Below are 22,853 nucleotides of genomic sequence, written 5' to 3'. Positions count from 1 at the left end.
GGATTAACTGTCATACAGATCTCAAATGGCCAAGGTCCTAATATGGAGCTTCTTCCCCTGTACCATGCTGTAAAGCTGAGAATGTGATTAACTGGATTTTTTGTTTTCCCCTTTCTCCTGAAAATGGGATACTTAATACTGTTGGAAATACTTTAATAAAGGGGGAGAGAGAGAGAAAAAAAAAATCAAGAACAATTAGAACAAAAACGCTCTGGTTAAGTGAGATTTCTGGTGAATTACTCAATTCATTCAACAAATATTAATTCAGCATCTATCATGCAGCAAGTACATCAAAGAAATCAACAGTCCCAATCCCCAATAACTTTGTGGAGTAAAACGACATATACATGATTGTATTATTATGACAATGACCATATACCAGTGGTAAACAAATCCTGAAGTCTTTCAGGAGACTAGGGGAAAATGCAAAGGAAGACACCAGTTCCAAGCTGAAAATTAGCAGAAGGAAGTATTTCAGAGCAAGGGAGGATTATGTATGCAGGCACAGAGGCATGAAAAAGAATGTTACATTAGGGGAACTAGAAAGTCTAGAAAGTGTCATTGGAATACAAAGGGAAAGGACATGGGGCACTTAGCCCGCTCAGTGGGTAGAGCATGCAACTCTTGATCTCAAAGTTGTATATTCAAGTCCCACATTCGGTGTAGAGATTACTTAAAAATAAAATCTTTTAAAAAGGCGGGGTGAAGGGTAGAATTATGGGGTTGGACAGTGAAGTACGGGTCAGATCATGAGATGTAAAGATTTATGCAGTTCTAATCAATGCATAGCAAATAAAAAATCTTAAGATGAGTGACATGAAATGTTTGTTAAAAAATTATTCTGGACAGGGGCGCCTGGGTGGGTCAGTTGTTAAGCATCTGCCTTCGGCTCAAGTCACGATCCCAGAGTCCTGGGATCGAGCCCCGCATCGGGCTCCCTGCTCCGCGGGAAGCCCACTTCTCCCTCTCCCACTCCCCCTGCTTGTGTTCCCTCTCTCGCTGTGTCTCTCTCTGTCAAATAAATAAATAAAATCTTTAAAAAAAAAAAAAATTATTCTGGACAAAATAGGAAAGCTGAAGTTGAAAAGGAGACTTGAAATTAAGGGCACTAGTTTAAGGTTACTGAAATAGTCCAAAGGAAAAATAAAGTGTAAACTAGGGTAGAGGAAATGCAGATAGACTGGAGGGTTAATTGAGGGTAGTGGATTTCTTTGACTTCTCTCTTTTTTTTTTAGTACTTCATTCCTTTTATTTATTCTGAAGCATAGCTGACACACAATGTTGTATTAGTTTCAGGTATACAACATAGCGATTCAACAAGTCTATACATTCTCCTATGCTCACCACAAGTGTGGCTACCGTCCATCACCATACTACCATACAACACTATTACAATTCATTAGAATTGTAATATTCCCTATGCTGTAGCTTTGATCCCTGTGATATTTCTTTAATTCCAATAGGAACTTACACACACTAAAATAAATACTTAAAAAAATCCCCAGATATTTAGCATGAAGAGATTTTCTCTTGTCTTCTAAATATATTCCAGGACAGTGAGAAAATTTTCGAAATTTCCTTGGTGGGAAAATCCAAAGCCAATAGGCACCTCAGTGAGCACCATGATTTCTACTATCACTTCTGGCACTCTCACAAACGGTGGTTTAAGAACATACACAACTAGAACCAGTTAACACCAAACCTTCAATTTTATTACTTTACTATATTTTTGCTATTCATTTTAAGCAAAAACATTGTAGAAATGGCAACTAGAGTTCCTGAATATGTGAAATGACCCTCAAATAGCCAAAAGAAAATTGACAAAATTAATCTTTATCAATATCCACCTCAAAGATTTGCTTCCAAAAGAATATCTGCAGTACAGGTAATCCTTCATTCAGAGTAATTTGAATTTACACTACTCTGCTAATAACACAAATTTTCCTTATAACACTTCTAAAGAAATAACCCCAAACTTGAACCAACTGTTCACATATACCTGTACTTACCACGTAAAGATGGGGGGGGACAAAGATACAAATATAGGGATCCAAAGGGGTACGTGCACCCCGATGTTTATAGCAGCAATGTCCACAATAGCCAAACTGTGGAAAGAGCCAAGATGTCCATCAACAGATGAATGGATAAAGAAGATGTGGTATATATATACAATGGAATATTATGCAGCCATCAAAAGGAATGAGATCTTGCCACTTGCAACGACGTGGATGAAACTGGAGGGTGTTATGCTGAGCGAAATAAGTCAATCAGAGAAAGACATGTATCATATGACCTCACTGATATGAAGAATTCTTAATCTCAGGAAACAAACGGTCGCTGGAGTGGGGGTTGGGGTGGGAGGGATGGGATGGCTGGGTGATAGACACTGGGGAGGGTATGTGCTATGGTGAGCACTGTGAATTGTGCAAGACTGTTGAATCACAGATCTGTACCTCTGAAACAAATAATACATTATATGTTAAGAAAAAAAAAAAGAAGATAGCAGGAGGGGAAGAATGAAGGGGGGGAATTGGAGGGGGAGACGAACCATGACAGACGATGGACTCTGAAAAACAAACTGAGGGTTCTAGAGGGGAGGGGGGTGGGAGATTGGGTTAGCCTGGTGATGGGTATTAAAGAGGGCATGTTCTGCATGGAGCACTGGGTGATATGCAGAAACAATGAATCATGGAACACTACATCAAAAACAATGATGTAATGTATGGTGATTAACATAACAATAAAAAAATTTTAAAAAAAAGATGGGGGGGGGAAGCCAGTAAGTACTACTAATCAGTTTGTCAAAAAGCTACCAAGACTTGGGGCGCCTGGGTGGCTCAGTCGTTCAGTGTCTGCCTTCGGCTCAGGTCATGATCCCAGAGTCCTGGGATCAAGCCCCGCATCCGGCTCCCTGCTCCGCGGGAAGCCTGCTTCTGCCTCTCACATTCCCCTTGCTTGTGTTCCCTCTCTCGCTGTCTCTCTCTCTGTCAAATAAATAAAGAAAATCTTTAAAAAAAAAAAGCTACCAAGACTTAACTGTGTTCTTCGATAGGAAGATTCAACATAGATGTTAATCACACACCCTCATATTCATTTACAAATTTAATAAAAGAAAAGTTGATTATGAAGTTCTTTTGGAAGAGCAAATAAGCAAGAAAATCTGGGAAAACCCTGAAAAAAAGCAATGAAGGAGACTAGCCCTCCAGATTAAAATATATTATAAGCTTCTATATTATGAGTAGTACTGGCACATGCAAGACCAATGGAAAAGAAAAGGAAATCCAGAAACAAACCCAACCGCATATAAAAATTTAGTACTGATAAAGGCAGCATCTCAAATAAAAAGGGAAAACAGTTTTTTTAAAAAACAAGCATTTTTTTTTTAAAGATTTATTTATTTATTTGATAGAGAGAGACACCGCGAGAGGGAACACAAGCAAGGGTAGTGGGAGAGGGAGAAGCAGGCTTCCTGTGGAGCAGGGAGCCCAATGCGGGGCTCGATCTCAGGACCCTGGTATCATGACCTGAGCCGAAGGCAGACGCTTAACGACTGAGCCACCCAGGCGCCCCAAAAAACAAGCATTTTTTAAAAGATTTATTTATTTATTTGAGGCAGAGACAGAGAGCGAGCAAGCAAGTGTGCACAAGAAGGGAGGAGGGTCAGAGGGAGAGGGAGAAGCAGACTCTGCTGAGCAGGGAGCCTGATGTGGGGGCTTCAATCCCAGGACCCTGAGATCATGACCTGAGCCGAAGACAGACACTAACTGACTGAGCCACCCAGGTACCCCACAGACATTATTTCTTAGAACAGTTTTAGGTTTACAGAAATACTGAAAGTACAGCCCCCCAACCCTGCCCCAAAACCCTGCGTGTGGCAATAAAATACCATACGCAAAGTGAAAAACCTAGGAATAATATTGACAATTTATTTCACAGACAAAAAGTTAATACTCCTAATATATAGTTTTTAAAAATAGCGAAGAAAGGGGCGCCTGGGTGGCTCAGATGGTTAAGCGTCTGCCTTCGGCTCAGGTCATGATCCCAGGGTCCTGGGATCGAGCCCCACATTGGGCTCCCTGCTCAGTAGGGAGTCCGCTTCTCCCTCTCCCACTCCCCCTGCTTGTGTTCCCTCTCTCGCTGTGTTTCTCTCTGTCAAATAAATAAATAAAATCTTAAAAAAATAAATACATACATACATACATACATCTTGGGGCACCTGGGTGCTCAGCTGGTTAAGTGGATGACTCTTGATTTCAGCTCAGGTTGTGATCTCGGGGTTGTGGGATCAATCCCCATGTGGGGCTCCATGCCCAGTGTGGAGTCTGCTTGTCCCTCTCCCTCCCCCAGCTTGTACTCTCTCTCAAATAAATATATAAAATCTCTTAAAAAAAGAGAGGAATAGAGGCTAGGTATCTTTACAAAACATATTCATAAACATAAGTTTATAATATATAAATATTTATAAGACAAATTTTAAAAAGCAGCAGCAGTCCCTACACACGAGAAGCAAAAATCAAATAAATGTACTGAGTTGGTGGCTTAACGAATGACAAAGAGAAACTATCCCAAATGACTTTAAAACATAGTAAACTGACAATATAACATGCAGAAAAAGGGGCTTAAATTGTTTTACATAATCATATTGTTATTAGTATATGAGTGTTGTTATTTTGAAACAGTTAAGTGTTGATTATGTGATAAGGCAAAGGAACAGTCATGTAGTATCATTAAGAACCAAATTTTTGGCATGAAGAAAGAAGACAGAGAGGTAAGGTGTAGTGCTGAATTTGAATTGGTAGGCCTGAATCTGATTTGGAAATATCAAATTGTTTTATCATGAAATAAATACAAATATATTTGTGTGTCTGTGTATATATTATACATATTAGTTCTATCAACTAAAAAGTTCTAGACCAACCCAAAAACAACAAGCAGTCATAGCTCTAAGACTGATGGCATCTAAATATTATTTCTTACCCCCCAAAAATGAGTTTTCTTGGAGAATTGGCTAATTCTAGATCTAGGCAGAAATTCTAGATCTACTCAAGATGAGTCTAAAACATGTCAGAAAGCTAAAAAGCTATCAAAGATTACTGGGTCCATGGCAATATGACAAAATTATTTAGGAGCAATAATGTTAAGGTTTTTACAAATTCAAAAGGAAAATCTTTTCTGTGTCTCTGAAAAAATAAACAGTGTAAACATTAGGATTAAAAAAAGTCATCAGGAGCCAAACTAAAGAAACTCACAATTATCAAAGATGGCACAATCTGAGCCTCAATAAACACAATGGCAATAAGTTACAATATGTTAAGTATGTTTAAATTCATGAGTTCATATCAATACTCTTTTTAAAAACCTCACCGGTTACTTTTGGAGGATGCAGGGAAATCAACTCATTATTTAAAAACTAGTAAATAACTGAAGGAATTAAATGTTTATCCTGCCTTTATCATTCATATCATAACTTAGCGTAAACAGATGAGGGAATTATATCTCTTTAAGATTTTATTTATTTGAGAGAGTGAGCGAGAGAGAGAGCAAAACCAAGGGGGAGCAGAGGGAGAGGGAGAAGCAGACTCCTGCCAAGCAGGGAGTCCGACGCAGGGCTCAACCCCAGGACTCCAGGGATCACGACCTGAGCCGAAGGCAGACGCTTAACCGACTGAGCCACCCAGGAGCCCCAGGGAATTGTATCTTTATAGAGAAATCCTTATTAATAAAGAAGAAATGAGAGAATTAGAATGTCCTCATTTTGTATATAAAAAGGCTAGGTAAAAGCTAATAAAATGTAATATATTAATATTAAGCTTGTGGAAATGTGTTTAAGGATACTAACACTGTAAGCTAAATTTGAATTTTTAAGTGAAGAAATTCTACAAAGTTTAATTGTCAATACTTTAAATTCCTAAATCACAGGTTTAATTCTGTACATTTGAATAATATAAGACAAGTCTTCTGTATGTAAAATCTTTTCTATATCGTTTTTGAAAGGACTTGTACTCCTTCAAGTATATTTTCGGTTATTTATCTTTCTTATCTACTAAATTCCAATTTTTCTAAAGGGCAGGGGTGCCTGAGTGGCTCAGTCAGCTGAGCGTCTGACTCTTGGTTTCAGCTCAGGTTGTGATCTCAGGGTCATGAGATGAGTTGAGTCTGGCCCCTGCTCAGCAAGGAGTCTGCTTGAGATCCTCTCCCTCTTCCTCTGCCCCTCCCCTCCTTAGCGCACGCTCTCTCTCTCTCACTGTCTCTAAAATAAATAAATCTATAAAATAAAATAAAAAGGACAACAGTTTTGCAAATTCTCAATCCCATCTTTTATTAAATACTCCCCAGAAAAATAAAGAAATATAAGAGAACATGTATACAACTGAACATTCTCCAGGACCACCTACCTGCCCCTTTTATGTCCTGGGACAAGACAAAACAGGATCACAGCCCATTTGGGTTGGGAGAGGTCTGGACATCTGGGGAGAGCTGGGGGTAGCTAAAGGGCGCTCTCCCTCCTCTGGGCATTGAGGGTGCCCTGGCCACTGGAAGACTGAAGTAACTGGTTAGCACTGACCCTGAGTCTTGGATGGGGACCACTTTTCCAGCTTCTATCTAAAAGAGACCTGCCCAGGGTGAAGTGTGGCACCGAGGGGCCTGGACCCACACAGTAACTATGCCTCAGGCACTTTACATGCATTATCTCATTTAATCCTTTTTTTTTTTTTTAAGATTTTATTTATTTATTTGACAGAGAGAACGAAAGAGCACAAGCAGGGGGAGCAGCAGAGGGAGAGGAAGAAGCAGGCCCCCTTCCGAGCAGGGAGCCTGATGTGGGACTCGATCCCAGGACCCTGGGATCAGGACCTGAGCCGAAGGCAGATGCTTAACCATCTGAGCCACCCAGGCGCCCATCATTTAATCCACACCCTTTCATGATAAGAACTTAAACTAGGAATAAAACAGAGCTTTCTCACCCTAATAAAGCACATCTGAGAAACACTGACAGCTAACTCAATAATGTGAAAGACAATGCTTTCCTCCTAAGACCAGAACAAGACAAGGATGTCTGCTCTTGCCACTTATATTCAATATTGTACAAGAGCAATTAAACAAGAAAAAAAAGGCATCCAGATTGGAAAGAGATGAAACTTTATTCACAGATGACATGATCTTAGATATAAGAAATCCTAAGAAATCTACAAAAAGGGGCGCCTGGGTGGCTCAGTCGTTAAGCGTCTGCCTTGGGCTCAGGTCATGATCTGGGATCTAGCCCCGCATCAGGCCCCCTGCTTGGCGGGAAGCCTGCTTCTCCCTCTCCCACTCCCTCTGCTGTGTTCCCTCTCTCGCTGTGTCTCTCTCTGTCTAATAAATAAATAAAATCTTAAAAAAAAAAAAAAAGAAATCTACCAAAAAACTAATAGAACTAATAATGAGTTCAGTAAGGTTGCAGGATATAAGATCAACATACAAAAATCTACACACTCTCAATGAACAATCTAAAAATAAAATGAAAACATTTTCTTTCACAGTACCATCAAAAACAAAATATTTATGAATAAATTTAACCAAAGAAGTGTAAGACTTGTACACAAAAGACTGAGAGAAACTAAAGAAAGGAAGCCTTCCCATGTTCATGGATCGGAAGACTTAATTTTGTTAAGATCGCAATAATCTCCATATTGATCTACAGAGTAAACAGCAATCCCTATCAAAATCCCAGCTGCCTTTCTTGCAGAAATTGACAAGGTGATTCTAAAATTCACGTGGAAATGAAAGGGACCCAGAATAGCCAAAATATTTCTGAAAAAGAACAAAGTTGGAGGACTCACACTTCCTGAATTCATGCTTTTTGCACAACTGCAATAGTCAAGACAGTGTGGTACTAGCATAAGGATACAGATCAATGGAATAGAAATGAGAGTCCAGAAATAAATCCGTAGTTATGGTCAACTGATTTTCAAAAGAGGTTCCAAGGTCATTCAACAGAAAAAGAATAATCTTTTAAATAAATGGTGCTGGGAAAACTGAATACCCGCATGCAACAGAATGAAGTTGAACTCTTACCTCACAACTATTAACTCAAAATAGATCAGACTTTATATGTAAAACAACAAAAGATACAGATATGACACCAAATGCACAAGCAACAAAAGATAAATAAATTAGGTTTCATCAAAATTTAAAACTTCAATAAACACCATCAAGAGAGTGAAGACAACCCACAGAATGGGAGAGTATTTTTGCCAATGATACATCTGATAAAGGACTTGTATCAGAATATATAAAGAACGCTTAGAACCCAGTAAGACATGTAACCTAATTTAAAAATGGGCAAAGAATTTGATTAAGTATTTCTCCAAAGAAGGTTAACAAATGGCCAATAAGCATATGAAAAATGCTCAACATCATTTTAGTCATTAGGGAAATCCAAATCAAAATGAGATACCACTTCACTCTTACCAGGATGGCTACAAAGATGGACGATTAACAAATGTTAGTGAGCATGCTCGCTTCAGCAGCACATATACTAAAACAAATGTTAGTGAGGATATGGAGAAATTGTAACCCTCACATTATACTGGTGGGGAAAATGATACAGTTGCTTAGGAAAAACAATTTGACAATTTCTCAAAAAGTTAAACAGAGTTACCATGTAACTCAGATATTCTACTAGTTACTAGGAGAAATGAAAACATGTCCACACAAAAACCTGTATACAAATATTCAGAGAAGCATTAATAATAATAGCTGAAAAATGGAAGCAATCCAAAAGCCCAATGAATGGATAAACAAAATGTGGTTTACTCACACAACGGAATATTATTTGGCTATAAAAAGGAATGAAGTACCGATATAAGCTACAATATGGATGACTCTCGTGACTGCTAATGGGCACAGTTTTCTTTTGGAGACGATAAAAATGTTCTAGAAGTAAATAGTGGTGATGGATGCACAACTGTGTAAATATACTAAAAATCACTAAATTTTTTAAATTTATTTATTTATTTGTTTTTATTTGAATTGTATATTTTAAAGGGTTCATTTATGGTATGTGAATTACTGCTCAATAAAATTATTTATAAAAAAAAAAAAGAGCCCGGCTCAGTCGTTAAGCGTCTGCCTTCGGCTCAGGTCATGATCCCAGGGTCCTGGGATCGAGCCCCACATCGGGCTCCCTGCTCGGTGGGAAGCCTGCTTCTCCCTCTACCAGTCCCCCGCTTGTGTTCCCTGTCTCGCTATGTCTCTGTCAAATAAATAAATAAAATCTTTAAAAAAAAAAAAAAAAAAAGAGCCCAAGAGACCAAACTAGAAAACTATTAATAATGATCAGAAAACATGACAAGAAATTAAAGAACCAAAAACTTAAGATAAACATACAAAATTCAACAGCATTTCTATTAGTAACCATTTAGAAATAAAGAAATGGTTCTATTCATAAGGGTGACCAAAACTATAAAATACCCAGGAATAAATTTAATAAGGAACATACAAAATCTAGATGAAGAAAGTTACAGAAAATATTTTTAAGGATATGTGACACACCTGAATAAAGAGATGTACATGTTCCTGAATGTCAACCAGTTCCAAATTAATACACACATTTTATGCAATTCCAATAATCCCACAACAGCACAAAATGATTCTTAAATGTATGTAAAGGGGCACATGGGTGGCGGAGTCAGTTAAACATCTGACTCTTGATTTTGGCTCAGGTCCTGATCTCAGGGTTGTGAGATCGAGTTCCATTTCTGGCTCCACACTTAGCATAGAGTCTACTTAAGACTCTCTCTCCCTCTGCCCCCCTCCTCCATGTGCTCTCTTAAATAAATGTAGGGGCGCCTGGGTGGCCCAGTTGGTTAAGCGACTGCCTTTGGCTCAGGTCACGATCCTGGAGTCCCGGGATCGAGTCCTGCATCGGGCTCCCTGCTCAGCAGGGAGTCTGCTTCTCCCTCTGACCCTCCCCCCTCTCATGTGCTCTCTCTCTCTCTCGCTCTCTCAAATAAATAAATAAAATCTTAAAAAAAAAAAGTATATAAAAAAGCTTGTAAGAATGACCAATAATTTTTCAAAAAATAAATAGGGAAGGAATCCTATCAGATATTAAAACTTAGTGTAAAGCCCATTGTTATTAATCTAGTAATGGTACCAACAGACAGATTAGTGAAACAGAATACAGTATGATAAAGAGGACTACTCACAGTAGGGGAAGGGATGGATTATTCAGCTAACCTATAATCTCCAGTGGAAGAAAGTAATGTTAGGTTCTTATGCATATAAAAAATAAAAGTTCCATACGGATTAAAGATCTGATGTTAAAAAGAAAACCATAAAACATTTCAAAGAAAGCAAAAGAGAACATTTGTATAACTTCATTAAGTAGAAGCATTCTTAAAAAAAAAAAACAAAAACCCGAAAACCCAAAAGCCAGAAGGAAAAGAAATGCCAATTTGGTAACAATTTAAACAAATGTAAATGAAAAGATAACAAAATCAAAGATAAAGGATATCATGAAAAATATTTGCTACACATGACCAATATCCCTTTTTATATAAAGAACTACAAACTGATAATAAAATGTCAAATAATCCAACAGCAAATGAACAAAGGATAGGCAGGCAATTTACACAATAACTGTAAATAGCCAGAAGCTCAATCTATTGGTAATCAGAAGTTTATGGAACAATGGGATTCAATCTTAAAATAAGCACTTTTATCCTGCAACCCACTTGGCCAGAAAGCAAACATCCCATACACCCAGGGACACCGACATTATCTCTTAAAAAATAGAGGCTGGGGGACACCTGGGTGGCTCAGTCAGTTAAGCACCTGCCTTCGGCTCAGGTCATGATCCCAGAGTCCTGGGATCGAGTCCCACGTCAGGCTCCCTGCTCAGTGGGGAGCCTGCTTCTCCCTCTGCTGCTCCCCCTGCTTCTGCTCTCTCTCTGACAAATAAATAAATAAAATCTTAAAAAAAAGAGGCTGAAAAGCCAATCCCTGTCTCTAAAGTTCCTTATTCTTTCCTATTAGAAATAGATTAAAACAAGTGCTTGCATTAGTTATTCAAACTTGACTAAAAACCAAAACCAGAAACTACAACCACCACTACTACTAGAAATGCAAATTAAAACAAGAACTTTAAAAATTTAATCATATTGACAAAAATTCAAAAAGCTATCATCCAACGCAGGCAAGGATATGGGGAAACAGGTCCTCTCACATCCTCTTGGTTGAAGTGTGAGCTGCCAAAACTCCCTGGAAAATAGTCTAATAGATATTAAAACATACAAAGTACATTTGTTTTGAACCAGTAACACCAGGATTCTGTTCTACAGAAATAAAAGGTCTGCTATATCAGCAACATCCTCTATATCCATAACTACATCTCCAAACACTTCCTTCACTTTCATGTTCTAACTGAAACTTGGCTTTTTTCTGAAGATACTTCCGCTGAAGCCTTCTCTCTACCATTTTCTCTCTCATATCTGTAGGTATGGAAGTGAGAGACCTGTCCTCTTTATTCATTCCCACTTTTGAGGATTCTTCTTTCTTTCTGCTTAAAAAGTCCACTTTTATGTAGAGTAGGTTAAGAGAATTATCCTGAGTGATGATGTCCGGAATTAGAACCATACTTTTGACGTCCTTTGCTGTGTTTGCTTTCTTAAAACTACCACAGAGCGGGGGGCCTGGGTGGTACAGTCGGTTAAGCAGGTGGCTCTTGATGTCAGCTTAGGTCATGATCTCAGGGTCATGGGATTGAGCCCCACCTCCGGCCCCGCACTCAGCTCAGAGTCTGCTTGAGCTTTTCTCTCCACCTCCCTCTACCCCTCCCCACCACGTGTGCACGCTCTCTCTCTCAGATAAATAAATAAATCTTAAAAAAAAAACAAAAACCTACCACATAGCTATTGTTATTGGTCCTATTCACTTACCTGTAGTTGAAAACAAATCAACACTTAGTGCTGGAGAGGCAGTGCTAGGAAAGAATCCAGAGTTCTGGATTCAAATCAAAGCTTGTCACTACCAACCTTCAGTAAATTATGTACTGATCCTAGTTTACTCACCAATACCAGAACCTATACCATTTATTTTTCGAGAGGAATCAATGACATAACGAATCTACAGCACTTTGGATAGAATACAGTAAACACTTGAACAACATAGAAGTTAGGAGTACCGAGCTCCATGCAGTTGAAAATCAAGTATGACTTTCAACTCCCCCAAACTTATCTAATAGCCTACTGTTGAACAGAAAGAAGCCTTATTGATAACACAGTTGATTAACACATATTTTGTACATTTGTATGTATTATATATTGTATTCTTATAGTAAGCTAGTGGAAAGCAAATGTTATTAAGAAAATGAGAAGAGAAAATACATTTACAGTACTGTACTTACTGAAAAAAATCCACTTATAAATGGACCTGTGCAGTTCAAACCCATGTTGTTCAAGGGTCAACTGTAAACACTCAATAAATGTTTAAGTGACATCAATAACAAAAACACCTTCAAATCTCAAAATTTCTTTATGTATTCTTGCTCTACAGATGATCTCAAACAGTTTCAGGGCTTTAAATATTATCTATATGCAGATGATCTCCAAATTTGTATTGCTAGCCTAGATCATTCTCCTGCACTCAATACTACTATACCCAGTTAGACATCTTCACTTGGATGTCTGATAGAAACCTCAAACTTTACATGACCAAAACTGAGCTACTCATCTCACCCCCACACCCAAATGTGCTCCTCCCATAGCCTTCCTTATCCCAGTTAATGACTCTTCCATTTCCAGTTACTTAGGTCAAAAAGCTGAGATATCCTTACTTTCTCCTTTTCTCTCTCACTTCACATACAATCCCTTAAAAAATCCCATCCACTTTACCTTCAAAATATATTCAGAATCCAACTACTCCTCATGATTACTTTCCTAGTTCATCCTGGTTCAAGCAGTCTTGCATCACTGCAAAAGTCTCCTACTTGGTCTCCCTACTCCTCCCTTAACCTTCCTTCAGGCTATCCTCAAGAAAATAGCCAGAGTGACCCTAATAAATCATAAATCCTGTCATCACTCAAAATCCACCTTGCTTCAGAGTTATAGCCAAAATTCTTAAAACAGCCTACAAGGCCATTTGTGAACTAGCCCTGCTTTTAACTCTCTGACCCTATCTCCTACTTTCTTCCTCCCTCCTTCCCCTCAGTTCTAGCCACACTGGCCTCCTTGCCATTCCTGGACAAGGTCCCTTGAGGCCATGCCTTAGGACTCTTATATGCCTTATTCCCTCTATCTGGGATCCTCTTCCCCTAAGTACCCACATGATTTGTTTAGTACTTAACCTTTACGTTTTCACACAATTAACACACTCTCAGTGAGGCCTTCCCTTGATAATCCTATTTAAAATTAAACGCCCCACCCCCCAGGCCCTTGGGTGGCTCAGTTGATTAAGTGGCCAGCTGCTGATTTCAGCTCAGGTCAGGATCTCAGGATCCTGGGATGGAGCCCCGCCTCTGGCTCCAGGTTCAGTGAGGAGTCTGCTTGAGTTTCTCTTTCCCTCTCCCTCTGCCCCTCCCCTGCTCATGTAGTGTGATCTCTCTCTCTTCCTCCCTCTAAAATAAATAAATAAATCTTTTTTTTTTTTAAGATTTTATTTATTTATTTGAGAGAGAGTGAGAGTGAAAGAGATCACAGAGGGAGAGGGAGAAGCAGACTCGCCACTGAGCAGGGAGCCCGATGCGGGGCTCGATCCCAGGACCCTGAGATAATGACCCGAGCCCAAGGCAGACACTTAACTGACTCAGTCACCCAGGCACCCAATAAATATATCTTAAAAAAAAAAAAAAATTTAAACACCCCCCTCCTCAAAATTCCCTATTTATTTCTCTCCACAGCATTTATCACCACCTAACATAGCCTATGTTCCATTTATTTATTTTGACTCTTCTCTGTCTCTTCCACTAGAATGTGAGCTCCACAACGGTCGGAATTATATTTAATATTCCGCTGTACCCTGTACCTAGAACTATACTAGCACACAACAGGTCCTGAAAAAAGTTGATTGAGAATGGGATGTTTATTACAAGGATATTCATTGTGACATTAGTTGTATGAAACCAAAAAATGAAAACAACCTGATTGTCCCTCAATTTTTTAAAAACCAAAAAGTAATAACTATAATAATGTTTAACATTCAAGCACTTAATATTTGCCAGTGCTTTAGATATATTAACATTTAACTACTGAAACAACCCCTTCAGGTAGGTAATAGAGTAACTGCACATATGAAGAAACTGAAGTAGAATGGTTAAGTAACTCGCCCAAGGTCACAAAGTTAATAACTGGAGAAGCTAGGATTCAAAACCAGGCTGTCTTACTTCATAGCCAGTCTCCTTGACAAGTTACTATGCTATGCTGACTTTCATAATTATATGATCCTACCTCTATTAAAGACAAAGACAGCAGAAGCTCTTACCCAATGAGAATAAGACTTACTAGTCAATTAATTTAAAAAGTCACTTAAGATGAAGAATACAAACATTCCATACATTACTTACATATTTCATTTAAAGCATGAAGCATACACATTTATGCAGCAATCTTTTGATGAAAGCCTATCCTTTTCTTTTGGGCATGGGTCCACCAACATTCTTTGGAGTCTTTCTAGCATAAACCATATCCATAAGACACTGATTTAATTTCTTGGAGTGCAAGAACTCCAAGCACTTGCCAAGCATTAAGTGCACAATACTAAATCTTAATGATTTTTTTCCAAAGTCATCTTTACACCTATCTTGCCTACACCTAACTGAATAACAATTTTCTAGCAACTTGACCCTAAAGACCTTTTCCAAAGCATGTAATTTAGTTTTCAGATAAAAACTCTTGCACTGATATTTTGATGGTTTATGTATTATATTTTTATGACAAATATAACCAGCACACAATGGTTTGGGAGCAAATACAACTGACTTCTGAGGCGCCTGGGTGGCTCATTCGTTAAGCGTCTGCCTTCGGCTCAGGTCATGATCCTGGGGTCCTGGGATGGAGCCCCGCGTCGGGCTCCCTGCTCAGCAGGGAGCCTGCTTTTCCCTCTCCCTCTGTTGCTCCCCCTGCTCTCTCTCTCTCTCTGTCAAACAAATAAATACAATCTTAAAATTAAAAAAAAATACAACTGACTTTTGTCAAGAGTACAACTCAACTGGTGAAAGCAAAAATACTTGGACATATTACAGAGCAGATCTTAGGAACTGGAAGCCATCTGCTCCAACTAATCAGTCAAGTGAAGGGTAAGAGAGCTTACACATTAAGTATGTGTATCTGTATATGCAGAAGAAAAAAGTATACAAAGACACACAACAAACTGGGAATGAGGAGGGGGGAATAAGATGAAATTTAATTACACTTTTACAATTTTACGTTACTGACTTGCATAAAGTATGCATTACTTGGTAGATTTTTTAAGTAAAAAATAAAAACCACTGTGAATTAGGTAATAGTATCCCCATTTTATAGGGGGGGAAAAATTCAAGAAAGTGGGAACATGCCCAAGGTCACAGAACTCATGAGAAGCTAAGTTGAAAGGCTAATTCAGGTTTGCCCCAAGTTTCAAAGCTCATGGTTTTCCTACAATACCAAATTCCTGGGCAAAAAATTCAAACAGATCACTCTGATTTTTTAAAAATACGTGAACAAAGACCATCGTGTTATTCTTTTTCTTTTAGGTAATAAAGAGTCAGATGAAGCCAAAAAGAGAGATTTTCAAAGTGCATTATAAACCTGATTCTACAGCCCAGAGTTCAGGCTTAACTTTCTATAATTTAAAAGAACAAAGATCACACACCCTAATATTCATTTAAAAGGAAAGAAATTTCTTACATCTGTACAAAAGTAGAAAGGGATCATTTCTTCCTCCACTGGCCATGCATATAGCTCCTTTAGTCCCTTCTCTGTCCATGTCATCTTTCTCCAGGGGTTCAAACAGCAACCTAGAAGCAGTAAACCAAGGCACTAGGGGAGTCTGTTATATTTGGAAATTTGGGAAAATGGACTTCAGTAAAAGTAACCTTACCCATACCTGCATTCTTTTTTTTTTTTTTTTAAGATTTTATTTATTTACTTGAGAGAGACCAAGAGAGAGAGCCACGAGAGGGGCCGAGGGAGAGAGAGAGAAGCAGACTCCCTGCTGAGCAGGGAGCCTGACGTGGGGCTTGATCCCAGGACCCCAGGACCATGACCTGAGCCGAAGGCAGACACTTAACCGACTGAGCCACCTAGACGCTCCCCTGCATTAACTCTTCTTTTTCCCTAAAGATTTTATTTATTTATTTGTGAGAGAGAGAGAGAGAGAGAGAGAGAGAGAGAGAGCACGTACAAGCAGGGGGAGCATCAGGCAGAAGGAGAAGCAGGCTCCTCACTGAGCAAGGAGCCCAAAGCGGCACTCGATCTCAGGACCCTGGGATCATGACCTGAGCCGAAGGCAGACACTTAACTGAGTCACCCAGGCATCTCTGCATTAACTCTTCTTAAGACCTATTCTCTTCCATTTGAAACAGCTTAAAACAAATTGCGCATTCACTATTCATACTCAATTGGTTCCAAAATAAACAGGAGAAAAGGATAACTAGAAAAGTCTTAGAAAACATCAAATGGACTGAGAAGCATGATAAATATACTCTAGGGAGTTCCAATCAAATCACATGTCACAATAAAAGTGAAATAGAGGAAACCTAAGATTTCTAAAATATTTTACTTTTGCTAATTTCAATGTATCAAATGAAGCAACATATCAAGAACTAGTTCCTAGCAGTACCACCCAGTTCTGTCCTGACTCTTATGGATATTGCAAGCACATGCTCCATACTGTTAGTGAAGCAAACCTGAAACCTAGTGTTATGCTACTCTCTAGTGGAAAAAAACCTTTGATAGCTCCCTACGAGTACAGATTAAAATTTAAACCATTCTGCACAGCTTTGAAAGGCCTCTAAAATCTGGCTCTAATTTACCTATCCAATCCTATTTACCACTTCTCTAAATTCTCTAAATCCATCACAACAAACACTCCACACTCTTCCATCGTCATACATTGCTCAAGCCATTTCCTCAGCTTTCAGCATCCTTCTGCCTACCACCTGTTGAAATTCTATTCCTCCTTCAAAACTAGCAAAGTACAGTGGAAAGAGCCCAGCCTTAAAGCCTGATCCAGATCCACTAGGTTTCTAATTCCAATTCCATCCTCACTATTTAGTAACTTAATGAACTTAAGCAAATACTTCAATAAATCTGTTTCCTCACTTAGGAGCGGCTATTATCATCTATGGCACTTTACAAGGCTTCTGTGAGAATTAAGCATGATAGTTATAAACTACCTATCTAGCACCATGCCTAAGGCATAGTAGATACTTAATGAATGGTTAACCCCTAAGTCATCCTTCTCTTCCCACCTCTGTGGATACTCCTATCCTTCCCTAAATTCCCACAGCACTTTGTTTATACCATATTACACTATGAACACTAATATATCGCAGGATACTCATTTATGTATGTATGTATCTTGCTTCTCCAATAGGTTATAGCTAAGATGGTTATGGGTATGGATTTCTAAATCTCTGCCACTTAACTACTTGTGTGAGTGATTTGACCTCTCAGAACCTGTTTCTTCATTAACAAAATGAATGAGTTAATTCCTTACAATGTTATTAAGAGGTTTAGAAGAGTTAAGGTACATTAAATATTTGGTATAATGCTTGACACCTAGTAAGTTTCAAAGAATGTTCAATGGCAACTGAATGATGAACCTGATCCAGCAACTACTTAAGGAACACATAAATGGAAAATGCATTTGCCTTGGTAAATCCAATTTCCTAAAGCAATCTGATTTTTTAGGATTTTTTTTAAGTTCTATGCTCAACGTGGGGCTTGAACTCACAACCCTAAGATCAGGAGTCACATGCTCTACTGACTCAGTCAGCCAGGCACCCCTCACAAAGCAATCTTAATACAATCTTAACCTACCACTCACCTCTTACTGATATTAATGTCCATGAAGACAAAATGGAGGTACCCATGTACTTTACCTCAGAAATATCACCACATATTCATGTCTTCCCAGTATCAAACTAAGTACATCATGACATATAACTCACATCACCTCATAACACTTATCCTGGGAGCTTACCCCTAAAGAGCTGTAAGGGGTAAAATGGTCTGCCAAATTAAACAAAACTCTGAAATAAGTGGTCTACCAGGAAGAGGAGGCTGGTTGTCTGCTGTTTATTCACTCTGATCCTAATTTGCTGTGTCCTCAATTTCTTTACTCCAAACTCCAATCAAATGTCAACTATTTCTATAATAGTATTTTTCCATTTATACACTTCCAACCCACTGCTCAATTTAAAGAAAACCCCACCTCAGATTATAGTGAAATCTAATCAAGGAAAGTACAGAAAAGTGGTAACTTGTTAAAAAAAAAAAAAAAAAAGAGTATCACATTTGCATTCCACTCTCAGCTGTATACTGATATTTACACAGGTGGTATAGCACACAAGTCAAGAGCTCAGGAAAGGTTCTGGAAAGATGGATCTGGCTTTAAATCCGATATCACCACTTAACTGGCTGTGTAACCTAAGTATGTTACTTCTTAAGCCTCACATTCCTCATCTGTAAAATAGGGATTGTAACAGCATGAGTCTCATAGGGTTGTTACATTAAATGAGATCATGTCTGCTATGTGTTTACAAAGTACTTATAACATGGTAAGTACTCAATAAATGGCATTTGAACTAGCAGTGCCCGAACACTAAAGTTCTTGGTAAATAATGCTGAATTAATGAATGTTTAGCACATTTTATATTAGGAAATAAGTGTACCACTAACTTTAATTCTATCCTAAATGAAATCATGATTAATAGTAGCGATAGCGCTTGGGAATAAACATTTCAGTTTACAAGCCCTTCATACGTCCATAAACTCATTTGATCTCCACAATATCCTTAAGGGACAGACATTTTTTAAGAGAAGTATTTTAGAAATAAGGAAACTGGTACCCATTAGGGTAATAAAGAGTCAAGGTTACCCACCCTAGTGGTCTCCTCCAATCACTCTCCAACTCAGAAATAAGTGCTTAGTGCCAAAAGTTCTTAACACAACCACTAAAAGGAAGCAGATTTCTGCAAGTTACCACCCACCTCAAGCACTGTCAAGAACGTGAGTCCAGGAATAAGCCCAGGGTAAAAAAAAAACCCCGTCAGAAGCCACTGATGACACTTACAACTGTTGCATTGTTTCCTTATGTGGTGTCCTCCCACACCTTTAGGGTGGGGGCCAGCTCTGCCCCCTCCCCCACCAGAGCGCCCAATACAGGACCAGGCACCCAAGAGGCCTTCAATAAATATTTGTAGAAACAGCATGGGATGCTGGTAGGTTTTCCAGAGACCCGAAACTAGGCCAGCTCCGCGGTGGGGATTAAGCATCTCGGTAAATCTAGAGTCGAAGGGCGGAAAGGGTCCAACGGGTAACCAGTCTGGGAAGAATGGTTGAGGACGGGTGCGGCTGAGGGAAACCAGGGAAGCTGACCCGCTGAGAGGAGAGGAGAGGGCCGCAACCCTGGCTGGAAGGCGGGGGACCTGACAGAGGCTCGGGAGCTGGGAGTAGCAGGGCAGTTGGCGTTTGGGGGGGAGGGGGCCGCCGCTGGTCTGAGAAGAATCTCGGGCCCAATCTGAGAAGGGTTCTGGGCTCCTCCGAGGGCCCACTCCCCAGCCCGTGGCGGCATTTGCTGCACCGAGTACTCGCTGCTACCTGAAATTGCAGCAGCTTCTCTGTCTGCTCCTGGGTTAGATCCCGCTCCTCAGGCGCCGCCATTTTGCCGCCGCCTCTACGCTTCTGACCCGTCCTCACCGTCACCCGCCGGAAGTGACCTCAGCAGCAACCACATCCGGTCTGAACGGCCGCCGGCGCGCAACTGCGTCTGCGCGTGCTGGCGCAGCCCGGAGGGGTGCTGGTGGTGACAGTTCCCGCCGTCAGAGGGCGCCACGCTCGGGCCAATCCCGAACACTTCCGGAAATTGCCGAGGGACTATGGTATCAGTCGCCTTTAAGGATTTAGGCGAAGAAGGGATCTGTAGAGACCCTAGACTCCCAGTAGATCGCAGAGGCAAGAGCTCCCGAGTGCTCCTCGAGAAGCTCCGGAAATTTCCGAATGCCAATTGGCAGATTTCGCCTGCTTCCTAACCATTTTCCCATAGTCTCCAATATTCCAGAATATTTCTTTTTTTTTTTTTTTAAGATTTTATTTATTTATTTGAGAGAGAGAGAGGGAGCACAAGCAGGGGGAGGGGCAGAGGGACAGGGAAAGCAGACCCCTTGCTGAGCAGGGAGCCCGATAGGGGACTCCATCCCAGGAACCTGGGATCACTGGGATCACGACCGCAGCCAGAGGCAGACGCTTAACCGACTGAGCCACCCAAGCGCCCCAATATTCCAGAATATTTCTTGGGAGATTGTGGCCCTTCCAAAATATCGGCTGTTTGATGTTTGATTCCTTCCATGACGTTTGCAAAAGCGCCTGATCATCTCTCAGGAGATTCCGAAAGTCCCTGAATAGCTGTCGGGTATTTCTCATGCTGTCTTGAGCTAGAAGTTGTGAAAGGCCTCAGCCACGTGAAAATCGGGGCTTCAAAGTCGCTTGCTAGGATTGTTTGGACTTGGCTACTTGAGTCTTTGACGGTTAATGGCGCTACCAGCCTTGGGCAGAGCTTTCCATCCACCCAGGTAGCAATCCTGCTCCTACCTGCCTCAGGCCCATTGGCCCGTCCTCCCTGTGATAGACTGAAGGAAGATCCTGGACTGGGATTGGGGTACTTGGGTTCAGGGTCTAGTGCCCACCTGGCAAAGTGCTGGACATCCTTGGACAAACCACTTCCTCTCTGGGCTCCATTTTGCCATTGGTGGAATGAGGTTCCCCCAAGGCCACTGACACCCTGCCTCAGCTCATTCTCCTTGGAGGCAGGCCCTCACCCTTTCCACTGCCTTATTTCCACCCTTCACTGTCTGACTTCCTTTGCACTTTCTTTGTCTCTTCAAACTGCCACCTCTGTTTAGTTCTCTCTCAATTTCACTTTTTTTCTCCCATCATCACCCTCCAGAAGGCCTCAAGAAGACAGAGGGGTCTGGGTCTAGTGTATGCTTTTCACAGACTACCTATGTACCTAGGAAGTCACTCTGCTTCCCCCACCTGTGGAATTCCACCCCTACCCACAGGGTTCATCAGGCAAGACAGGACAGGAGGTGCTTTGAAAGCTGAAGTTCTGTGAGGACTACATTAAGGGATGGAAGGGCACTACTTTCAGGCCTGTATCCTGTAGGTCTTAATCAGGTCTGCACAAACTGCATAACAATACCTTGGAATTTTTCTTAGATCTTTAATGTAAATCTGGAAGCAAACAGATGTGACTTTACATCAACTCAAACCCCAAAGGAGACCTGGTACTATTCAACATCTTGGATAATGTCGGATCCAGCCAAACTAGATGAGAGATTGCAAAATCATACACCCTCTGGAGTTATTGCATAATTCTGATTTAAGATATATTCCTTCAACAGACAAACTTTGTAGTTGTATTAGACACCATGGAATGTTCTTCACTTCCTCAAAGAAATATATACCCTCTTAGTCTACTTTTCTGTTTTCTTTGAATTAAGACATGGTTACAAGAAATATTATACTTTTTTTTTTTTTAACTCTGCCAGTAAGAATTTGCCTCAGTGTAGAGAATACAGTATGGCAAACAGGAGAGTCCATTCTCTGTCCAAAGGTAGTTTCTGCTTTTTAGCTGTAGCTGATGGCTTCCATGTAAGACCAGTATTGCTAGAACTTCCCATTGCTTTTTATAGGTAATACCTTTATTTTATTTTATTTTTTTAAGTAAGCTCTTCACCCAACTTGGGGCTTGAGCTCATGACCCTGAGATCAAGAGTCACATGCTCTACTGACGGAGACAACCAGGCCCCTAGAACTTCTCATTTTTATTTTTTAAAAAATTTTTTAAAAGATTTATTTATTTATTTGAGAGAGAGAGAACATGTGCTGTGGAGAGGGGCAGAGGGAGAGGGAGAGAGAAACTCTGCACTGAGTGGAGCTCCATCTCATGACCCCGAGATCATGACCTGAGCTAAAACCAAGAGTTGGACACTTAACCTACAAATGTCCATCGACTGACGAATAAAGAAGATGTGAGATATATATATACACACATACACAGGTGCACACACAGTGGAATATCACTCAGCCATAAAAAAAAAATGAAATCTTGACATTTGCAATGATGTGGATGGAGCTAGAATGTATTATGCTAAGTGATATAAATCAGAATGACAAATACCATATGATCTCACTCATATGTGGAATTTAAGAAAGAAAACAAAGGAACATATGGGAAGGGGGAAAGAACAAAAGGAGAGAGAGAAACAAACCATAAGAGACTCTTTTTTTTTAAAGGGTTTATTTATTTGTCGGAGAGAGAGAGAGCACAAGCAGGAGGAGAAGCAGAGGGAGAAGCAGGCTCCTCGCTGAGCAAGGAGCCCCATGCAGGACTCCATCCCAGGACCCTGGGATCATGACCTGAGCCGAAGGCAGACACTTAACCAGCTGAACCACCCAGGCATCCCGCCATAAGAGACTTAGCGATAGAGAACAAACTGAGGGTTGATGGAGGGATGTGGGTGGGGGATGGGCTAGATGGGTGATGGTTATTAAGGAGGGCACTTGTTGTGAAGAGCACTGGGTGTCGTATGTAAGTGATGAATCACTGAATTCTACTCCAGAGGGGCGCCTGGGTGGCTCAGTCATTAAGCGTCTGCCTTCGGCTCAGGT

General features: G+C 40.2%; 1 protein-coding gene across 2 annotated transcripts in view; it reads right to left on the bottom strand.

The window, feature by feature from the left end:
* FAF2 (Fas associated factor family member 2) overlaps positions 1–19,897 on the bottom strand; it is a 66,423-nt gene extending 46,526 nt beyond the window's left edge. The window contains exon 1 of one of the 2 annotated variants that reach the window (XM_032403767.1): positions 19,782–19,897. In XM_032403767.1, the coding sequence (XP_032259658.1) occupies positions 19,782–19,844 (63 nt within the window). In that variant the 5' untranslated portion in view covers positions 19,845–19,897. The remainder of the gene's footprint in view (positions 1–19,781) is intronic. The other variant, XM_032403769.1, reaches the window with a different exon arrangement.
* Positions 19,898–22,853: the final 2,956 nt, after the last annotated feature.

Source organism: Phoca vitulina, unplaced genomic scaffold (genome assembly GCF_004348235.1).
Source record: "Phoca vitulina isolate PV1807 unplaced genomic scaffold, GSC_HSeal_1.0 scaffold6, whole genome shotgun sequence".
Lineage (NCBI taxonomy): Eukaryota > Metazoa > Chordata > Mammalia > Carnivora > Phocidae > Phoca > Phoca vitulina.
Note: the sequence above shows the minus strand (reverse complement) of the source record. Positions and strands in the feature narration are given on the sequence as shown.